We start from the raw sequence: 19,722 nt of genomic DNA on the forward strand, positions 1-19,722 counted from the left end.
GTCATTAATGGTCATCAACGGCCAAGCAAGGTCATCAATGGTCAACCAAGATCAATAAAGGTCGTCCATGGTCAACCAAGGTCACTGAAAGTCAACTCAAACGACCCAAAGCCAACCAGGTGACAACCAAAGCTCTCCAAAGTCCCTTAAGGTCCTGGAAGCTCCGCCCAAGGTCAAAAGCTCCACCCCCAAGGTCCTGGAAACTCCACCCAAGGTTCCTCAAGGTTCCTCGAGGTTCCTGGAGGCCCCAAAAACTTCCAGAAGCTCCCAGAAAGTTCTGGAAGGTCCTGGAAGCTCCCAGAAGGTTCCGGAAGCTCCCAGAAGGTCCCGGAAGGTTCCGGAAGGTCCCGTCAGGCTCACCCGGTACTCCTTGATCTCCTCCTGCAGGATCTGGTCGGCGTCGGCGTAGACCTCGACCTTGCGCTGCTTCTCCAGCTTCCGGCGCAGCCGCGACAGCTCCTCCTGAGTGAGGGGGGGGGACGATGAAATTGCCCAAAATCCCCAAAAAACGCCCCAAAAAATGGCCCCAAAAATATCCTAAAAAATTCCCAAAACGTTCCCCCAAAACTCTAAAAAAAGCCTCGAAAATTCCAAAAACAATTCCCAAGAATTCCCAAAGATATTCCCAAAATTAGTCCTAAAGTATTCCCCCCAAAAATTCCCAGAAATATCCCTAAAAATTCCCCAAAGATATCCCAAAATTCCCCAAATTATCGCCAAAAATATTCCCAAACATGTCCTAAAATGGTTCCAAAAATATTCCGAAAAACATCCCCGAAAATTCCTGAAATATTCCCAAAAATGTTCCCAAAAATTCCCCCCAAAAAATTCCCCAAAATGTCCCAGAATGGTCCCAAAAATTTCCCAAAATTATTCCCAAAAGGTCCCAAAATTTCCCAAAAATGATCCCAAATAATTCCCAGAAAGTCTCAAAAATATGCCCAAAAGTTCCCAAAATATTCCCAGGAGTCTCAAAAATTCCTCAAAAATTCCCCCCAAAAAATCCCCCAAAATTCACAAAAAAATCTCCGAAAATTAAAAAAAAAAATCTCCCCAAAATTCATAAAACATCCCCCAAAAATTCCCCAGAAATTGCTGCAAAATCCCCAAAAATCTCTAAAAACTTCCCCCCAAAAAAATCCCTCAAAAAAATCCCCCAAAAATTTCTAAAAAAATGCCCCAAAAATCACTAAAAAATCCCTAAAAAACCTCAAAAAATCTCAAAAAAATCTCAAAAAATTCCCCCAAAATTTAAAAAAATCCCCCAAAATTCACAAAAAAACCCCAAGACTCCAAAAATTAAAAAAAAATCCCCAAAATTCATAAATATCTCCCCCAAAATCTCTAAAAAATTCCCACAAAATCCCTAAAAATCCCCAAAAATCCCATATAAATCCCATAAAAGCTTTTTAAAAATTCCCAAAAAATCCTCCGAAAATCCCTAAAAAACCCCAAAAAAATACCAAAAAATTCCACAAAAAATTTTTAAAAATTCCACAAAAATCCCCCCAAAAATCCCTAAAAACCGCAAGAAAAAATCACTAAAAAAATCCCTTAAAAAATCCCTAAAAAACCTCAAAAAATCTCAAAAAACACCCTCAAAAAATTCCCAAAAAATTAGAAAAAAATTCTCCCAAAATTCACAAAAAAAACCCCAAAACACTCCAAAAATTAAAAAAAATCCACAAAAATTCATAAATATGCCCCCCCAAAAATTCCCCCAAAAATCCCATACAAATCCCATAAAAACTTTTAAAAATTCCCCCAAAAACCCTCTGAAAATCCCTAAAACCCCCAAAAACCCCCAAAAATTTTTTTAAAATTCCCCAAAAATCCCCAAAAAAACCCCAAAAATTCCACAAAAAATTTTTAAAATCCCCAAAAATCCCCCCAAAAACCCCCAAAAATTCCACAAAAAATTTCTAAAAATCCACAAAAAAAATCACCCAAAAACCCTAAAAAAAAAAAATCCCTAAAAAACCCTAAAAACCAAAAAACCTCAAAACACTCTCAAAAAATTCCCCCCAAATTTAAAAAAATCCCCCAAAATTCACAAAAAAACCCAAGACTCCAAAAATTTTTAAAAAATCTCCAAAAATTCATAAATATCCCCCACAAAATCCCCCAAAAAATCTCTAAAAAATTCCTCCAAAAATCCCTAAAAATCCCCAAAAATCCCATACAAACCCCCAAAAACCCCCAAAAAATTTTCAAAATTCCCCAAAAATCCTCTGAAAAAAATCCCTAAAAACCCCAAAAAAACCCAAAAACCAAAATCCCAAAAATCCACAAACAAAACTCTCAAAAAATTCCCAAAAAATCCCCCCCAAAAACCCAAACTCCAAAAATTTTTTAAAAATCCCATAAATCAAATCCCCCACAAAACTCTAAAAAAAATTCCCCAAAAATCCCTAAAATCCCCAAAACCCCCAAAACACCCCAAAAACTTTTAAAAATTCCCCAAAAATCCTCTGAAAATCCCTAAAAACCCCCAAAAAACACCCAAAAATTCCACAAAAAATTTTTAAAAATTCCCCAAAAAACCCCCCAAAACTAAAAACACCCAAAAAATCCACAAAAAATTTTTAAAAATTCCCCAAAAATCCCCCCAAAAATCCCTAAAAACCGCAAGAACAAATCACCGAAAAAAACCCCTAAAAATCCCTAAAAATTCCAAAAAACTCCCGAAAACAAATCCCCCAAAACGCCCCAAAATTGCGGATTTTTTCCCCTCACCTGGGCCCTCTTGAGGCTCAGCGACTCCTTGTCCTTGGCCGCTCGGTTCTCCCACACCGCCCTGCACACCTGGCCCTGATACACGACCTCCGGCACGCGGCAGCTGCCCGGGGCCTGCACTGGGACTGGCCCTGGGTTACCCTGGACACTGGGATACACCTGGGTACACCTGGGCACATCTGGGATACACCTGGGATACACCTGGGATACACCTGGGTTACACCTGGGTTACACCTGGGTACACCTGGGATACACCTGGGTACACCTGGGCACACCTGGGCACACCTGGGATACACCTGGGATACACCTGGGTACACCTGGGATACACCTGGGTTACACCTGGGCACACCTGGGTTACACCTGGGATACACCTGGGTTACACCTGGGATACACCTGGGATACACCTGGGTTACACCTGAGATACAGCCCTGGATACACCTAGGCACACCTGGGATACGCCTGGGCACCTGGGTTACACCTGGGTTACACCTGGGATACACCTGGGATACACCTGGGTTACACCTGGGATACACCTAGGCACACCTGGGTTACACCTGAGATACACCTGGGTTACACCTGGGTACACCTGGGATACACCTGGGATACACCTGGGCACACCTGGGTACACCTGGGATACACCTGGGATACACCTGGGCACACCTGGGCACACCTGGGTTACACCTGGGCACACCTGGGCACACCTGGGATACACCTGGGTTACACCTGGGATACACCTGGATACAGCTGGATACACCTGGGATACACCTGGGATACACCTGGGATACACCTGGGTTACACCTGGGTTACACCTGGGACACTACACTGGGTTACACTGGTTACCCTGGCACACTGCACCTGGGTACACTGACACTGGACATTACACCTGGTACACTGGGATACCCTGGGTACACCTGTTACACCTGGTACACCTGGGTACACCTGGCACCTGGTACACCTGGCACACCTGGGACACCTGGTACACTCATGGCACCGTGCCTGGACTGGACCTACCTGTACTGGTTACCCTGACACTGGATACCCTGGGAACACCTGTTACTGGGTTACACTGGACCTGTACTGGGATACACTGGTTACACTGGTTACACTGGGTTACACCTGGGTACACCTGGGTTACACTGTACACCTGGTTCACTGGCCTACCACGACACGTCACCTGTCGTGGACCTGCTTTCCGACTGTACTGAACCTACTGGAACCTACTGAACACTGGATACTTTACTCACACCGATACCTCTTACAATACACTTCTACATAACTTACCTGCATGATCTGACTTACCATACAGCCGACTCGGCTGTTACACCTGTACTGACACTTACTGGGAACACCACTCTGGTACACCTTACACCGGGATACATGGCACATGGGTACATACATGGCCGACTACTCCTACTACTGGTACCTCCTGGGTTCCTACTGGATACATGGAACACCTGGTACACCTGCCTGATACCCTGGCACTATACACTGGCACACCTGGGCACACCTGGGACACCTGGGACACCTGGACACCTGGTACACCGTTACACTGTCCCTGCCTGGCACTGGGATCCTGAACACTGGTTACTACCCTGTACACCTGAACCCTGTTACCTGCCACACTGGTTACTGCACACCTGGCACTTACCCATACCCTTCGATGGGATACCTGTACATCACTGATACACCTGTACACCTGGGTTACACCTGGGTTACACCTGGGTTACACCTGGTTACACTCGGTACACTGACTATACACCTGGGCACACCTGGGTTACACCTGGGTTACACTGGTACCCTGTCCCTGGGTACACTGGGTACACTGGACCTGACACCTGTTACACCTGGTTACACCTGGGTACACCTGGGCACCCTGTACCCTGGTACATGGATACACTGGGTTACACCTGGGACCCTGGATACACCTGGATACTGGATACCTGGATACACCTGCCACTGGGTTACACTGGGTACACCTGGATACCTGGGTTACACCTGCACCTGGATACACTATACCCTGACACTGGGATACACCTGGGTTCCTACACCTGTACATGGTTACACTGTTACTGGTACCTGGGTACCTGGATACCCTGGGTTACCCTGGTACACTGACACTGGTTACCCTGGGTACACCTGGGATACACCTGGGATACACCTGGGTTACACCTGGGTTACACCTGGGTACACCTGGGATACACCTGGGATACACCTGGGTTACACCTGGGCACACCTGGGCACCTGGGCACACCTGGGACACTGTACACCGGGCACCTGGGCCACCTGGGATGGGCACACCTGGTACACCTGGGTACACGGGCGCCTGGGTACACCGCACTGGGACACACCTGGGTTACACCTGGGTTACACCTGAGTTACACCTGGGCACATCTGGGATACACCTGGGATACACCTGGGTTACACCTGAGATACACCTGGGTACACCTGAGATACACCTGGGTACACCTGGGCACAGCTGGGCACACCTGGGCACACCTGGGATACACCTGAGAGACAGCTGGGGGCACCTGGTTACACCTGAGACCCCTTTAGATACACCTGGGCACCTGGGGACACCTGAAATCCACATGAGACCCACCAAGACCCACCTGGGACACACCTGGGGGTACCTGTCACACACTTGTAGACACCTGGGACACACCTGTGACACACCTGTGACACACCTGTGACACACCTGTGACACACCTTGACACACCTGAGGGTACCTGAGCACGCCTGTGCACACCTGGGGGTACCTATGACACACGTGGGGACACCTGTGGCACACCTGTGACACACCTGGGCATGCCTGTGCCACACCTGTGCCACACCTGGACACACCTGTGACACACCTGGACAAACCTGTGACACACCTGGACACACCTGAGCATACCTGGCACACACCTGGGGGTACCTATGACACACCTGGGCACACCTGGGCACACCTGGGTGTACCTGTGACACACCTAGACACACCTGTCACACACGTGTTACCTGGGGGTCCCTGGGAAACACCTGGACACACCCGGGACACACCTGGCACACCTGTGCCACACCTGGACTCACCTGTGACACACCTGTGCCACACCTGGGACACACCTGGACACACCTAACATACACTTAGGGACACCTGTGCCACACCTGGGTATACCTGTGACACACTTGGGGACACCTGTGACACACCTGGGGCACACCTGTGCACACCTGAGGGTACCTGGGACACACCTGTGCCACACCCGTGACACACCTGGGGGTACCTGTGCCACACCTGGGCACACCTGAGGGTACCTGGGACACACCTGTGCCACACCTGGGGGTACCTGTGCCACACCTGTGCCACACCTGGGCACACCTGTGCCCCCCTCACCTTCCTCTTGTGCAGCTCCAGGGCCTGCGAGCGCAGGCTCAGCTCCTTCTCCACGGCCCCCAGGGCGCTCTGCAGGCCCCGCTCCTTCTCCTCCAGCTTCTGCACCACCTGCAGGCGCCTCCACCTGCGGGAACCACTCATTAATCAGTAATTAAATAATAATTAGCGAAATCAGCTTGTTAATTGGCAAAATAACTTTTTGTTTAAAAAAGAATAAGTTTGGAATAGGATATAGGCAATTATTAGAGCTAATAAGGGTCTGCTCCTTCTCCTCCAGCTTCTGCACCACCTGCAGCTGCGCCTCCACCTGCGGGAACCACTCATTAATCACTAATTAATTAATAATTAGCGAAATCAGCTTGTTAATAGGCAAAATAACACCGGTTTTAGGTGAAATTAGGGGATTATTAGGCAATTATTAGAGCTAATAAGGGTCTGCTCCTTCTCCTCCAGCTTCTGCACCACCTGCAGCTGCGCCTCCACCTGCGGGAACCACTCATTAATCACTAATTAATTAATAATTAGCGAAATCAGCTTGTTAATAGGCAAAATAACACCGGTTCTAGGTGAAATTAGGGGATTATTAGGCAATTATTAGAGCTAATAAGGGTCTGCTCCTTCTCCTCCAGCTTCTGCACCACCTGCAGCTGCACCTCCACCTGCATAAATCATTAACTCATTAATAAGTAATTAATAATTAGCGACATCAGCTCCCTAAAATACTGGGCTTCTGGGTGAAATTAGGGGATTATTAAGCAATTATTAGAACTAATAAGGGTCTGCTCCTTCCCCTCCAGCTTCTGCACCACCTGCAGCTGCGCCTCCACCTGCACGAACCATTTATTAATCACTAATTAACTAATAATTAGTGAAATCAGCTTGTTAATAGGCAACACCGGTTCTAGGTGAAATTAGGGGATTATTAGGCAATTATTAGAGCTAATAAGGGTCTGCTCCTTCTCCTCCAGCTTCTGCACCACCTGCAGCTGCGCCTCCACCTGCGGGAACCACTCATCAATCACTAATTAATTAATAATTAGTGAAATCAGCTTGTTAATAGGCAAAATAACGGCGCTTCTAGGTGAAATTAGGGGATTATTAGGCAATTATTAGAGCTAATAAGGGTCTGCTCCTTCTCCTCCAGCTTCTGCACCACCTGCAGCTGCACCTCCACCTGCATAAATCATTAACTCATTAATAATTAATTAACCATTAGCGAAATCAGCTTCCTAATAGCCAAAATAACGGCCATTCTAGGTGAAATTAGGGGATTATTAAGCAATTATTAGAACTAATAAGGGTCTGCTCCTTCCCCTCCAGCTTCTGCACCACCTGCAGCTGCGCCTCCACCTGCAAGAACCATTTATTAATCACTAATTAACTAATAATTAGTGAAATCAGCTTGTTAATAGGCAAAATAACGGCGCTTCTAGGTGAAATTAGGGGATTATTAGGCAATTATTAGAGCTAATGAGGGTCTGCTCCTTCCCCTCCAGCTTCTGCACCACCTGCAGCTGCGCCTCCACCTGCGGGAACCACTCATTAATCACTAATTAATTAATAATTAGCGAAATCAGCTTGTTAATAGGCAAAATAACACCGGTTCTAGGTGAAATTAGGGGAATTATTAGCCAATTATTAGAGCTAATGAGGGTCTGCTCCTTCTCCTCCAGCTTCTACACCACCTGCAGCTGCGCCTCCACCTGCAGGAACCATTAATTAATTAATAATTAATTAATAAATGATGAAATTGGGCATTAATAGCTGAAATAACGGCGATTCTTGGTGAAATTAGGTGATTATTAGCTAATTATTAGCGCTAATAACGGCCTGTTTGGTCATTTTTGGGTTCCTGCTCCACCTGCAGTTGCACCTCCACCCACACAAATCATTAATTAAGTAATAGTTAAGTAAAAATTAAGTAATAAATAAGTAATAAATAAGTAATAATTAATAATTAATTAATAATTAAGTAAACCGGGTCATTAATAGCCAAAATTAGGTGATTATTAGCCTTTTTGGGGCTCACCTAGGCCTTGAGGCACAGCCAGATCATTAATAGCTGTTAGACTACTAATAAACCCTATTAATAACTAATAAATAACCATTAGTGACTAATAAATAACCACTAATGGCTAATAAAACCTAATTAGTTACTATTTATTAATAATTAATAACTATTAGCGACCTTTTGGGCCTCACCTGGGCCTTGAGGGCCAGCACCTGCTCGGCCACCTCATTAATGGCCATTAGACCGCTAATAAACCCTATTAATAACTAATAAATAACCACTAATGCCGAATAAAATCCAATTATTAACAATTAATTAACAATTAACGACTAATTAACAACGTTTTCATGGCCTCACCTGGGCCTTGAGGGCCAGCACCTGCTCGGCCACCTCATTAACGGCCATAAACCCTATTAATAACTAATAAATAACCACTAATGGCTAATAAAACCTAATTAGTTACTATTTATTAATAATTAATGACTATTAGCGACCTTTTGGGCCTCACCTGGGCCTTGAGGGCCAGCACCTGCTCGGCCACCTCATTAATGGCCATTAGACCGCTAATAAACCCTATTAATAACTAATAAATAACCATTAATGCCAAATAAAATCCAATTATTAACAATTAATTAACAATTAACGACTAATTAACAACGTTTCCACGGCCTCACCTGGGCCTTGAGGGCCAGCACCTGCTCGGCCACCTCATTAACGGCCATAAACCCTATTAATAACTAATAAATATCCACTAATGGCTAATAAAATCTAATTAGTTACTATTTATTAATAATTAATGACTATTAGCGACCTTTTGGGCCTCACCTGGGCCTTGAGGGCCAGCACCTGCTTGGCGAGCTCATTAATATATATTACACTACTAATAAACCCTATTAATAACTAACAAATAACTATTAATGCCTAATAAAATCTCATTATTAACAACTAATTAACAATTAACGACTAATTAACGACGTTTTCATGGCCTCACCTGGGCCTTGAGGGCCAGCACCTGCTTGGCCACCTCATTAATGGCCATCAGACCGCTAATAAACCTATTAATAACCACTAAATAACCGATTAATAACTAATAAGTACCCATTAATGCCGAATAAAATCTGATTATTAACAATTACTTCACTATTAATGACTAATTAACGACGTTTTCAGGGCCTCACCTGGGCCTTGAGGGCCAGCACCTGCTCGGCCAGCTCGTCCTTCTCCTCGCGCAGCAGCTTGTGGATCTGGTTGGCTTTGATGCGCTCCGACATCAGCTTGAAGTTGGCGTCGTCCTTCTCGCGCAGCTGCTGCAGCAGCCGCAGGTTCTGCTCCTGCATGTCCTCGAAGGCCTGGCCCGTCACGTCCATCTCCGACAGCAGCGCCTCCTCCTCCTGAAGGCGCCGCAAGATGGCCGCCGCCAGAGGGCGGGGACCAGAAAAGGGATGTTAGGGAATGGGACAAGATGGCCGCTGTCAGCGGGCAAGGCAAGATGGCCGCCGTGAGGTGATGCAATAACCCACAGAGACAAGATGGCTGCCGTGAGGTGATGCAATAACCCACAGAGACAAGATGGCCGCTGTGACATGATACAATAACCCACAGAGACAAGATGGCTGCCGTGAGGTGATACAATAACCCACAGAGACAAAATGGCTGCCATGAGGTGATACAATAACCCACAGAGACAAGATGGCTGCCGTCAGTGGATAGAACAAACCAGAGAGACAAAATGGCCACTGTAAGGTGATGCAATACCCCAGAGAGACAAGATGGCCGCCATGAGGTGATACAATAACCCACAGAGACAAGATGGCTGCCGCCAGAGGGCGGCGCCAGAAAAGGGATGTTAGGGAATGGGACAAGATGGCCGACATGAGGGATTGGGCAAGATGGCCGCTGTCAGCGGGCAAGGCAAGATGGCCACCGTGAGGTGATGCAATAACCCACAGAGACAAGATGGCTGCCATCAGTACGTAGAGCAACCGAGACACACAAGATGGCCGCCGTGAAGTGGTGCAATAACCCAGAGAGACAAGATGGCCACCGCCAGAGGGCAGGGCCAGAAAAGGGATGTTAGGGAATGGGACAAGATGGCCGCTGTCAGTGGGCAAGGCAAGATGGCCGCTGTGAGGTGATGCAATAACCCACAGAGACAAGATGGCTGCCGTGAGGTGATACAATAACCCAGAGAAAGAAAATGGCCGCCGTGAGGTGATGCAATAACCCACAGAGACAAGATGGCCGCCGTGAGGTGATACAATACCCCAGAGAGACAAGATGGCCGCTGTGAGCTGACAGAATAACCCACAAAGACAAGATGGCTGCCGTCAGTAGGTAAAAAAAACCAGAGAGACAAAATGGCCACTGTGAGGTGATACAATAACGCAGAGAGACAAGATGGCTGCCGTGAGATGATGCAATAACTCAGACAGACAAGATGGCCGCCGTGAGGTGATGCAATAACCCAGAGAGACAAGATGGCCGCCGTGAGGTGATACAATAACCCAGAGAGACAAGATGGCCACTGTGAGGTGATGCAATAACCCAGAGAGACAAGATGGCCGCCACCAGTGGATAGAACAAACCAGAGAGACAAAATGGCCGCCGTGAGGTGATACAATAACCCAGAGAAACAAGATGGCCACCGTGAGGTGATGCAATAACCCACAGAGACAAGATGGCCGCCGTGAGGTGATGCAATAACCCACAGAGACAAGATGGCCACCGTCAGGTGATACAATAACCCACAGAGACAAGATGGCAGCCGTGAGGTGATACAACAACCCAGAGAGACAAGATGGCCGCTGTGAGGTGATGCAATAACCCAGAGAGACAAGATGGCCGCCATCAGTGGATAGAACAAACCAGAGAGACAAAATGGCCGCCGTGAGGTGATACAATAACCCAGAGAAACAAGATGGCCACCGTGAGGTGATGCAATAACCCACAGAGACAAGATGGCCGCCATCAGGTGATACAATAACCCACAGAGACAAGATGGCCGCCGTGAGGTGATACAACAACCCACACAGCCAAGATGGCCGCCATGAGGTAATACAATAACCCAGAGAGACAAGATGGCTGCCGTGAGGTGATACAATACCCCATAGACACAAGATGGCCGCCTCATCACCTCATGGCAGCCATCTTGTCCCACTCTCTAATGTCGGCCATCTTGTCCCATTTCCTGATGGCAGCCATTTTGTCTCTGTGGGTTACTGTATTCGGTCACGGTGGCCATCTTGCCTCACTCACTGACCTGCTTCACTCAGCCCCACCCACTGATAGCGGCCATCTTGTTTCACTCATTAATGGCAGCCATCCTGTCTCATTCCCTTATGGCAGCCATCTTGTCCCATTTCCTAATGTCATCCATCTTATCCCACCCAGTGACGTCTCCCATCTGACCCCACCCACTGATGGCGGCCATTTTGTCTCTGTGGGTTATTGCACCACCTCACAGCGGCCATCTTGTCTCTGTGGGTTATTGCATCTCCTCATGGCGGCCATCTTGTCTCTGGTTTGTTCTGTCTACTGACGGCAGCCATCTTGTCTCTGTGGGTTATTGCATCACCTCACGGCGGCCATCTTGTCTTTGTGGGTTATTGTATCACCTCACGGCAGCCATCTTGTCTTTGTGGGTTATTGCATCACCTCACCGCGGCCATCTTGTCTTTGTGGGTTATTGTATCACCTCACGGCAGCCATCTTGTCTCTATGGATTACCCCTGATTTTCACCGATTTTCTCCCAATTTCCGCCCTTTTTCCCCCCTCAGGTGCCCCCACCTGTGCCCAGGTGTGGTTTCAGTGCCCATAATCCAAATTTCGGTCATTTTAACCCCAATTTTTTGTGTTTTACCTGTCCCAGATGTCCCCAGGTGTGTCCCCAGGTGTGACCCCAAAATTTCCATTTTTCACCCCAAAACCCCCATTTTTCACCCAAATTTCATGGGGTTTTTTTGTTCATCCCCTCCCAGCTGTGCCCAGTTGTCCCTAAACCCCCAATTTCCTCCCAATTTCCTCCCAATTTTCACCGATTTTCTCCCAAATTTCGCCCATTTTCCCCCCCTGAGGTGTGCCCAAAATTCCTATTTTTCACCCCAAAATCCTCATTTTTCACCCAAATTTCACAGGGTTTTTTTCGTCCATCCCCTCCCAGCCGTGCCCAGGTGTGCCCAGCTGTGCCCAGGTGTCCCTAAACCCCCAATTTCCCCCCAATTTTCTCCCAATTTTCACTCTTTCCCCCCGCCCCCGACTGCCAGCAGGGGTGTGCCCAGGTAACCCCAAAATCCCCATTTTTCACCCAAATTCCATGGGGTTTTTTTTGTCCATCCCCTCCCAGCCATGCCCAGGTGTGCCCAGGTGTCCCTAGACCCCAAAATTTCACCAATTTTCTCCCAATTTTCTCCCAATTTTCACCGATTTTCTCCCAAATTTCGCCCACTTTCCCCCCTGAGGTGTGCCCAAAACTCCTATTTTTCACCCAAATTTCACAGGGTTTTTTTCGTCCATCCCCTCCCAGCTGTGCCCAGGTGTGCCCAGCTGTGCCCAGGTGTGCCCAGGTGTCCCTAAACCCCCAATTTTCACCGATTTTCTCCCAATTGTCACCGATTTTCTCCCAAATTTCGTCCATTTTTCCCCCCTGAGGTGTGCCCAAAATTCCTATTTTTCACCCCAAAATCCCCATTTTTCACCCAAATTTCACGGGTCTTTTTTCGTTCATCCCCTCCCAGCCATGCCCAGGTGTGCCCAGGTGTCCCTAAACCCCCAATTTCCCCCCAATTTTCTCCCAATTTTCCCTCTTTCCCCCCGATTTTCTCCCAACTTTCAGCATGTTTGCCCAGGTAACCCCAAAATCCCCATTTTTCACCCCAAAATCCTCATTTTTCACCCAAATTCCACGGGGTTTTTTTGTTCATCCCCTCCCAGCGTGCCCAGGTGTGCCCAGTTGTCCCTAAACCCCCAATTTTCACCCATTTTCTCCCAATTTTCACCGATTTTCTCCCAAATTTCACCCATTTTCCCCCCGAGGTGTGCCCAAAATCCCCATTTTTAACCCCAAAATCCCCATTTTTCACCCCAAATTCCTCATTTTTTTTCGCCCAAATTCCCAGCTGTGGGTTTTTAGTTGATCCCCCCCCGCACCTGTTTGGTGTGCCCAGCCCTGCCCAGGTGCTCCCCTAAACCACCGCATCTCCCCCAAGCTTCTCCCAATTTTCAGTCTTGTCCCCCCTCCAGCTCCGCAGCAGCTCCTCCAGTTCCCAGGTTAATCCAAATAATCCCCATTGTGGTAATTAACCCCAAAATCCCGTGTCATTATTCACCCAAGATTCAACGGGGCTCCTTCGGCCTCCCCTCCCAGCTGTGCCGCAGATCTGCCATCTCATTATTGTGCTCAGCTATTATTATTATTACTTACTAATAATTACTTGTTTAGTAGCCAACTCATTAGCCTATCATCTACATGTATACTACAATAATGCTCCTAATATAATCTTACATTATAACAGAATATACTATAAGTAATTAGTAACTAATAACCCATAATTAAGAATTTATTAGTCATTGTTTCATCAAGTAACCCATAGGAATGAACAGGAGTCCTTGGACTCGCGGCGCTCCCGCTCCTCCAGCTCCCGCCAGCGTCACCGCAGCTCCTCCAGCTAACCAATTAATTGTTAATTAATAATTAATAATTATTAATTAATGAGTAATTAACCAGCTAACAGCCGTCGTGTCATGAATTAACCCATAGGACTGAACGGGAGCTCCTTGGACTCGCGGCGCTCCTGCCCCGCCAGTGGCACCGCAGCTCCTCAGTTCATTATTTATCAATTATTATTAATTATTAATAATTATTAATAATTATTAATTAATCATTATTAATCAATATATTACATATCATCTACACAATTAACAATATAATAAATAATATGTAATAAAATTTAATATGTTATAATATAATATACTATAAGTAATTAGTAACTAATAACCAATAATGAAGAATTTATTAGTCATTGTTTCATTAAGTAACCCATAGGAATGAACAGGAGTTATTGGACTCGCGGCGCTCCCGCTCCTCCAGCTCCCGCCAGCGTCACCGCAGCTCCTCCAGCTAACCAATTCATCGTTAATTAATAATTAATAATTATTAATTAATGAAAAATTAACCAGCTAATAGCCGTCGTGTCATGAATTAACCCATAGGACTGAACGGGAGCTCCTTGGACTCGCCGCGCTCCTGCCCCGCCAGCGGCACCGCAGCTCCTCCAGCTCGTTAATTATTAATTACTAATTAATTATTAACAGATACACATTGTGCTATATCATATAAATAATGTATAATAAATAACATACAATATGTAATTTATATTATTTAATATATATACATAATATCTAATAGAAGTGTATAATTTATAGTATAACCCATAATATAATATTATATGCATAATTAAAAATCAATAATTAATAACCATTAACGAAGCATTTATAAATCATTAAATAATTAGCCCATAGGAATGAACGGGAGTTCTTGGACTCCCGGTGCTCCCGCTCCTCGATCTCATTAATTATTAATTATTAATTATTAATTATTAATTAATCACTAATCAATACATATTACATAATATAGTATATTGTATATATAAACATTAATATATAATATATTCTAACATAATGTAGTATCATATAAACAATTGGTAATTAATAACCCATAATTAAGGGTTTATTAATCATTGCTTCATTAAGTAACCCATAGGAATGAACAGGAGCACTTGGACTCGCGGTGCTCCTGCTCATCCAGCTCATTAATTATTAATTATTAATTAATTATTAATCAAAATAGTACATAATACAGTATATTGTATATATAACATAATATAAAATATAAACAAATAAAATAAAATAAAATAAAATAAAATAAAATAAAATAAAATAATGTAATGCAGTGTAATATAAGTAATTAGTAACTATTAACCCATAATTAAGAATTTATTAGTCATTTGTTCATTAATTAACCCATAGGAACGAACAGGAGTTCTTGCACTCATGGCGCTCCCGCTCCTCCAGCTCCCACCTCCAGCTAATTAAGAATTCATTAATCAATTGCTAATTAATTACTAATTAATGGTTTCTTAATCATTGTTGTAATAATTAACCCATAGTAAGGAATGGGAGTTGTTGGGCTCGTGGTGCTCCTGCTGCTCCAGCGTCTCCAGCTAATTAATTAATCACTAATTAGCCACCAATTAATCACTAATTACCATATATTAGTCATTAATTAGTTAGCATTTCATTATTAAAGCAATATGATTTATTGGGAATTATTGGGAATAATCAGCTCCCACCAGCTGATAAATTACCCACTAATTATTCATTCATTAGTCATTATTTAATTAATTAATTGCTCATCATTCATTAAATATCCATTAATGAATTACTAATTACCCGCTATTCAGTTACCAATCACTCATTGTTTAATTAATTAACAAATATAAATTATTGGGAGTTTTGGCATTTAATTACCCACATTCAATCCCATTTTTTCACCTAATTAGCATTAATTAACATCAAAAAATGTTAATTTTAGACCCCAATTTTCATGTAATTAACATCGAAACACTTTTTTCCTAATTAGCACTAATTAACATCTAATTACCCACAATCAATCCCATTTTTCACCTAATTAGCATTAATTAACATCTAAAAATATAATTTTTTTTGCATAACTAACATTAACACCTAACTACCCTCATTTAATTCCATTTTCACCTAATTAGCATTAATTAACACCTAATTACCCACACCCAATCCCACTTGTCCACCTAATTAGCATTGATTATCATTTAATTCAACAAATTTTACCCTATTTTTCACCTAATTAGCATTAATTAACATCTAAAGACACCCATTTATTATTTTATTTGCCTAACTGGCATTAACCTCTAATTACCCACGTTTAATCAATGTTTCACCTAATTACCATAAATTAGCATCTAATTACCCACATTCCACCCCCCTATTTACGTCGCCCGACCCCTAATTAACGATTAACGCCTCGTTAACCCCTCATTAGCGCTTACCACTGCACAAACCCAACCCGTGGCGTTAACGACCCCCTAATTAATTATTAATCAGCGCTAATTAAGGCTAATTACCTCGGCCTTGCTCTTCCTCTCGGCCGCCATCAGCGTCACCTTGTCCCGCTGCTCCTTGGGGGCCGATTTGTACATGTCCAGCAGCAGCTTCATCTCCTTCTGGTTCTCCTGCGCCTTCCTGAAGGACATTTGCATCTCATTTGCATCTCATTTGCGTACTTTAGAAAGGTCGCGCCCTCTTTGTTTTATGCCACCCTTTTAATTTTTCTCAAAACCCCCAAAATTGACCCCAGAAGGATCCCCAAAAACCGAGCCCAAATGTTCATCTTCTGCTTCCCCTGAAACTTTTGGGGCTCATCTGCATCTCATTTGCATAAATTATTAGGTTAACCTCATTTATTTGGCTCCACCCTTTAAATTTTGCTCCAAACCCCCAAAAATTGGCCCTAAAAGCCACAAAAACAGACCCCAAATTTTATTTCCTGCTTCTCCTGGGTCTTTCTAAATTCATTTAAATCTCATTTGCACCTCATTTGCATAACTTAAGAATGTGTCCCCATTTATTTGGCTCCACCCCTTTAATTTCGCCCCAAACCCCCCAAAATTGGCCCCTGAAAAATCCCAAAAATCGTCCCCAAATTTAATTTGCTTCTGGTTCTCCTGCGCTTTTCTGGGTTTATTTGCATCTCATTTGCATACTCAGAAAAGCCACGCCCCTTTATCTTGCTCCACCCTTTTAATTTTCCTCCAAACCCCCAAAATCGACACTGAATAGCCCCAAAAATCGACCCCAAATTTCAGTTCCTGCTTCCGCTTTCCATTCTGGTGCTCATTTGCATCTCATTTGCATAATTCTAATGGATCATGCCCCTTTATTTTGCCCCACTCCAAATTTTTGCTCCAAAAATTTTGCACAAAAATTGTCCCTGAAGGATCCCAAATCTTCATCTTCTGCTTCCCCTAACCTTTCTGGGCTCATTTGCATCTCATTTGCATAAATTAATAGGTTTTGCTCATTTATTTGGCTCCACCCTTTTGTTTTTGCTCCAAACCCCCAAAAATTGGCCCTAAATAAATCCCAAAAATTTGCCTACAAATATAATTTCCTGCTCCCCCCGTGCCTTTCTGTGCTAATTTGAATCTCATTTGCATCTCATTTGCATCAACACACACCAATCCCTCTCCAACCCGCCTTTAATTCCCCAAAATTCCTCCTAAGAAATCCCAAAATCCCCAAATCTTCCTAAAACCTCCCCCAAATCCTCTGAGCTCCACCCCAGGATGCCTCCCACCCCCTCATTAGCATCTCATTTGCATAAATGTCCCTTTAATGTCCTCTAAGGCATCATTAACTGCCTTAAAATCCCCGTAAAATGTCCCAAAATCCCCCAAAATCTCCCTAAAAATCTTTCAACACCCTCCCAAGACCCCTCCCCAAACCCTCCCATACCCCTCATTAGCATCTCATTTGCATAAATACACCTTTAATACCCCCCAAACGCTTCCAAACTCCCCCAAAAATCTTTCCAAAATGCCCCTAAAATGTCCCAAAATCCCCCCAAATCTGCCTGAAACCTCTGGACACCCTCCCCAAACAGACTGACCCTCCTCATTAGCATCTCATTTGCATAAGCACCCCTTAACACCCCTGAAACCGCTCCCAGCCCCAACAAAACCCCCTAAAATCCCCCTAAATCTCCCTAAAATCCCTCAAAATCCCCCCAATTTTTCCATTGACCTCCCAGTACCCCATCCACGCCCCTCATTAGCATCTCATTTGCATAAACACCACTTTAATACCCCCCAAACCCTTCCAAACTCCCCCAAAAATCCCCCTAAAATCCCCCAAAAATGTCCCCAAATCCCCCCAATTTTTCCTTTAACTCCCCCAGGACCCCACCCCGAACCCTCCCACCCCCTCATTAGCATCTCATTTGCATAAACACCTCTTTAATACCCCCCAAACCCTTCTAAACTCCCCCTAAAAATCCCCCTAAAATGCCCCAAAAATGCCCCAAAATCCCCCAGTTTTTTCTTCCACCCCCCAGCACCCTTCATTAGCATCTCATTAGCATAACCCCGCCCCCCATACTCACTTAAGCTCCGCCCTCAGCTGCTTCAGCACCTCCGAGTCCTTTTTCTTGCCCTCCTCGGGCCCCCCCTTGGGCCGCTCCCGCCCCTCCCCCCTCGCCCCTCCCCCCGCCCCTCGTTCGGGGCGGGGCCTGGAAGGGGGCGGGGCCAACGGCCTGGGAGGGGGCGGGGCTTGAGGAGGCTGAGAAGGGGCGGGGCTTGGGGTGGGGGCGGGGCCTGGAGGTTCCTCCTCTTCCTCTTTGGGCGGGGGAGGGGCGGGTTTAGGAGGGGGAGGGTCCTGGGAGGAGGAGGAGGGGGCGGGGCCTGAGGAGGCCACGCCCTCTTTGTCGTCGGAAGGGGGCGGGGCTTGGGTGGTGGTGCTGGTGGGGGCGGGGTTTCTTCAGGGGGAGGGGCGGAGCTTGAGGAGGGGGCGGGGCCTGAGGAGGAGGAGGAGGAGGGGGGAGGGGGTGGGGGAGGGGCGGGGGTGGTTGGGGGAGGGGCGCCGCTGGCTTGGAGGCGGAGCTAGAAGAGAAAATGGGAGGAGTCAAGAGAACACGCCCATTTAAAGGCACCACGCACATTTAAACCACACCCATTTAAGCCCCGCCCTCGGCCTTAAAGGGACCACACACATTACAATTTTATCTTTGCTCTTAAAGAGACTACGTCCATTTTTTAAAGGCCACGCCCCTTTAGGCCACACCCACAAAGTCTTAAATGGACCACAACCTGGTTTTAGGCAGACCACGCCCCTTTAGTGACCACACCCACATCTTAAAGGGACCACACCCCATTTTTTAGGACCGGTGACTTTAAGAGATGAGTGTGGTCTCTTAAAAAGGCGTGGCCACCTTTTGGTCGTGGCCTCCTGTTCTTAAAGGGGCCACAGCCCATTTTTCGATAAGCCACACCTCCCTTAAAGAGACCACACCCCTAATGAACAGACCACACCCACTCTAAAAGAGGCCACGCCCACTGCTGAAGGGACCACACCCACTCTTAAAGAGGCCACGCCTACTCTGAAAGAGGACACACCCCCTCTTAAAGAGACCACATCCAATTTAAACAGGCCACACCCATTTTGAAGGAACTACACCCCATTTAAAGAGACCACACCCCTCTTAAATGGACCACACCCACTCTGAAAGAGGCCACGCCCACTCTGAAAGAGGCCACACCCACTCTTAAAGGGACCACACACCTATTAAAGGGACCAAACGCATCTTAAATTCACCACACATTGCTTCCTCTTAAAAAGACCACACCCCCTTTAGAATGGCCACGCCCCCTCTTAAAGTGACCACACCCCTTCTTAAAGAGACCCCACCCACTCTTACAGCAACCACGCTCCTCTTAAAGGGACCGCACCTCTTGAAGCCACACCCCCCGGGTTTTTTGGCCACGCCCACCCGGGCGAGGCCCCGCCCCCTCCCTGAAGCCC

The 19,722-nt window shown here is 45.7% G+C and overlaps 1 protein-coding gene across 1 annotated transcript in view; it reads right to left on the minus strand.

The window, feature by feature from the left end:
• Positions 1-219: 219 nt before the first annotated feature.
• LOC115915961 (E3 ubiquitin-protein ligase BRE1B-like) overlaps positions 220-19,722 on the minus strand; it is a 61,508-nt gene continuing 42,005 nt past the window's right edge. The window contains 10 exon segments of the mRNA XM_030969660.1: positions 220-462; positions 2,737-2,895; positions 4,018-4,098; positions 6,071-6,211; positions 7,789-7,806; positions 9,293-9,559; positions 13,698-13,778; positions 16,272-16,389; positions 18,308-18,485; positions 18,488-18,803. Coding sequence (XP_030825520.1) covers positions 220-462; positions 2,737-2,895; positions 4,018-4,098; positions 6,071-6,211; positions 7,789-7,806; positions 9,293-9,559; positions 13,698-13,778; positions 16,272-16,389; positions 18,308-18,485; positions 18,488-18,803 — 1,602 coding nt within the window.

The sequence above is a fragment of the Camarhynchus parvulus genome, unplaced genomic scaffold (assembly GCF_901933205.1).
Source record: "Camarhynchus parvulus unplaced genomic scaffold, STF_HiC, whole genome shotgun sequence".
NCBI classification, from domain to species: domain Eukaryota; kingdom Metazoa; phylum Chordata; class Aves; order Passeriformes; family Thraupidae; genus Camarhynchus; species Camarhynchus parvulus.